Raw genomic sequence first — 3,473 nt, 5'->3', positions numbered from 1 at the left:
AGGTTTTAGATGTCAACAAGAAGGAATGTGACATGTTAGGGTCAGGGTCTTTAGGTTAAAATGAGCTCTACCGGGATATCCCGCCAGATAAAGGAGAGTCGCATCACGTGAGACAGGACGGTACGGGACCCAGATGTCGCGATTCCTTTTTGGAGATCACGTTGTTAACGCGTCGCTTATCAGGCAACCACAGCCTGCGCTCGAGGCCCCCTCGCACTACCATGGAGCAAACACAGCATCGAGAGGTTCCTAGGGAGATTTGGCTTGCCATTGACTTCGGGACCAATACCACTGAAGTTGCTGTCTCCGTGGACCCGACTAACCCTGCTGGAACCGCCGATTACCTCTTGAAATTCCCGTCTAGCGCGTCCACTCAGGTGGAAAATTACACCACCGAGTTAGATACCACTATCGTCTTTACGAAAGATGCCAAAAAATTCTCGTTTGGTTCCGACGGGGCGTCGTACGCCAACCGGGAAATGTTCAGGCACTGGAAGTTAGGTACGATGGGAGTGAAACCATATGACGAAAACCTGATCGAATCCTGTCGGGGCGTTCAGCAATGCCTAGGCCTAGAACACGGGCACTTCACTCCCGCCTCCCTCTTCCGTATTCTTTTTGAGCACATTTTGAAGACCGCCAAGGACCACCTTCGCAACGAGTATGGTGAATCTTTCGGTCCGATCAAAGCCTGGCTTACGTATCCAGTCAGCTGCGGTGAATCAATACGGATCCTGCTTCTTCAAGAAGCCATTGCTGCCGGGATTGTTGTCATGGGGTCTGTTTCGGAGTCTCTATCGGCGGCCTGCTTCTTAGAAAAAAGCACAATCTTTCTAAGCACAATCCCCCCCTGCCCGACGGCGCAAGACTGATTCTTGACTTCGGCGGAGCAACGTTGGTAGAGTGCCGCTGCCCGACCACTACTGTAGATTATCGCCTAATTATTCGCAGGATGCCACGATTATATACAAGAACGACGATGGCCAGTTGGTTCAGGCTTGTGCGACCGACGGTCTGTTTCGCCTTCCGCGATCTCGGAGCGACTTGCTAACAGTCACTAGGCCTCCCAAAAGGAGGGCAAATGGTCAACGAATTATGTCGCAGCTGGCTTCAAGCGAATTTCCCAGACTGGAAATCATTGTGGGATGATGATCACTGGGCTACGTACATATCGCCCTTTTTCGATCAATGCAAACGGGCCTTTGATGGCCAGTCCACCCATGAGCTATTTCGCGGGGATGGCTCTGTTGAGATTCCTCCGTTCGTGCCTATCTTCGGTACTCCCTGACTGGATGTGAAGCAAAAGCTAATCGCCCGCGTTGACGGCATAGTGATGTGATGCAAGGATTCTTTCTGCCTTTGATCTCCGGAGCGGAGGATTTAGTGATACGCATGTGTGACCGCGCGAGGAAAGCCGGGCATCCCGTAAATATTGCGGTCGTGTGTGGTGGCACTGTGAGAAATAAGTGGTTTAGAACTGAACTATTCAGGCGACTCAAGGAGCACGGGATCACCACTTGCGAAAAAATTGACGTGTCAGTTAGACAAGCTCTAATCACCAAAGCCACAATACTAACCGCTCAATGCTCGCAGTCATGGAATTGTAGCACTTGGGGCATTGCAATACGCTCGTCTTGATGTTGAGGAAGAACTTGTGATAACGCGCAATTTGGGACTCGGCTACGTCGGCGACTACGATGAAAACGGAAGCCCTCTCAAAAAGGGAGAGTGGCTGACAGGTATAGGTTGGATTCTTCGTGAGGTATGGCCCGCTTTGCCTCTACTCTGTCCTTCCGCGCTTTCTCCAATCCCCGCTAACAAAGGCAACTTTATAGGGGCAAGATCCAAAAGAGGGCCCCGGCTGCCTAAAATTCACGAAGAAAATCCAGCCACGCTCAAAGGAAGCCGGCGACCTGATCATTGAATCTAAAATGCATGTGACTCCGCCAGACTCAAGACAATTCGGCGAGGAGCATATCAAAAGAAACGATCTAATTGAGTGGGAATGTGACATCACTTATCCAGCAACTGAAGAAATCTTTTCGTATCTATCTCACCTAGGTACCTTTTCAGGGGAAATCCCGCACAAAAAACTGTTTCCGCTTGGAACTGAAACGAAGGAACGCGAATTTGAGTTTGAGCTTACCCTCCAGAATGACCGGCAATTACTGCGGGGAGTTTTTGCCGTTATGCTAGATGGCGAGCGCTGTCTTCTCCACGACGTGTACTACACGCCTCTGCCTTTGGTACCACGATCGGAGTATTTGAATCAACAAGGTCAACTTCGCCGCCGCGTGAAACGTGGCGCAGGTGCTGCCAACGTGGATGATAGGCTGGACACAAGACACCCGAATCTACGTTCATCGAGCATAGCAATCTTGCCTACGCTAAATACCTCGACCGAACCTTCTCGCAGTTCTGGCAGTCCTGATTCAGGCAGCCCTAATTCAGGCAGCCCTGACTCAGGCAGCCTTGACTCAGGCAGTCCTCGCCATCCGCCTTATCTCCCCGATGATCTTCCATCGGTGCGTGGGCCTAGCCGACCGGACCATACTGCTTCTTCTTCTCTCCAACACCGAAACGCCCCTCCCGGAAGTCGCTACCCAATTCGGTACATACCACCCCCATCCGAGGATGTAATCAATCAGATCATCAACGACTTGCCACGGCTAGCGGGCCACAGAGGGACAAACCTTTCGGTATAATTTGTTCATCGCGAATAAGTTGTTCGGGTTCGGCCAGTCGACAGAACTTGATTCCATTGATTACGGCTGGGGGCTGTGACTTATGTAACATTACCTTATCGTGACAAAACGCGTATCTTGATTCGTTTTCTCAAATCGCACAGCTAGGTCCATGAAGTGGCACCTTGAATCCTTCCATTCTCTGCAAATACCATATTCACTTGTCAGACTGGTCAGTGGCTCGCCAGCCTCTCTGTCTTCGGTGTTGGCTGCACATTTCTGAAAGATTCAAGTCAGCACTACGATATGCAGCTGGGACTGATTCGTGGTATGCTTCGGCGTACTCTATAATGGAACTTATCCCTTTGCATGGCACTAATCACAAGAAACCTCTCAGGTTGAGTAAACTACCATGCTGGGAGGCGGTACCCCATTGTAGCAAAGGTCGATTGCTTCCTTTCCTTGCTCGTAGTATTGATGATGCTTCCTAGTGAAGTAGGGCTGTTGGTGTTCCTGGGAGTGACGGCAAGCTCTGGAAAGTCGAATGAACAATACGAAGCTAGTAAAAGATAATGGCTCAGTTCAGGGAACCCCGAGGGCACGATCTACAACTGACCTCTCGCTGGGAGCCATCATTGTGTATCAGAGGTGGGATACAAACCTGCAGACATCTAGGTTTCAAAAGGCGTGATATTCCAGATAGTATCTCCGGAGTCGGTGAGGTATTGTATGCCTAACGTGACAGCTAGACGGAGTAGGGACCGTGTTTCAATAGCCGATATAGAGAAA

At 50.4% G+C, this 3,473-nt stretch overlaps 1 protein-coding gene across 1 annotated transcript; it reads left to right on the top strand.

Moving 5' to 3' along the window:
- Nucleotides 1-221: 221 nt before the first annotated feature.
- Nucleotides 222-2,705, top strand: N7473_011204 (uncharacterized protein; the record flags this gene model as incomplete). Its single annotated transcript, XM_057157143.1, has 6 exons — nt 222-778; nt 930-1,012; nt 1,062-1,260; nt 1,332-1,535; nt 1,594-1,762; nt 1,836-2,705. 6 exons carry the CDS (start codon nt 222-224, stop codon nt 2,703-2,705), a joined length of 2,082 nt encoding a protein of 693 aa, XP_057004265.1.
- Between the last annotated feature and the right edge of the window lie 768 nt (nt 2,706-3,473).

The sequence above is a fragment of the Penicillium subrubescens genome (assembly GCF_028828155.1).
Source record: "Penicillium subrubescens strain IBT 31985 chromosome Unknown utg000009l_segment0_segment0, whole genome shotgun sequence".
NCBI classification, from domain to species: domain Eukaryota; kingdom Fungi; phylum Ascomycota; class Eurotiomycetes; order Eurotiales; family Aspergillaceae; genus Penicillium; species Penicillium subrubescens.
This window is presented reverse-complemented; position numbering and strand designations above follow the sequence as displayed.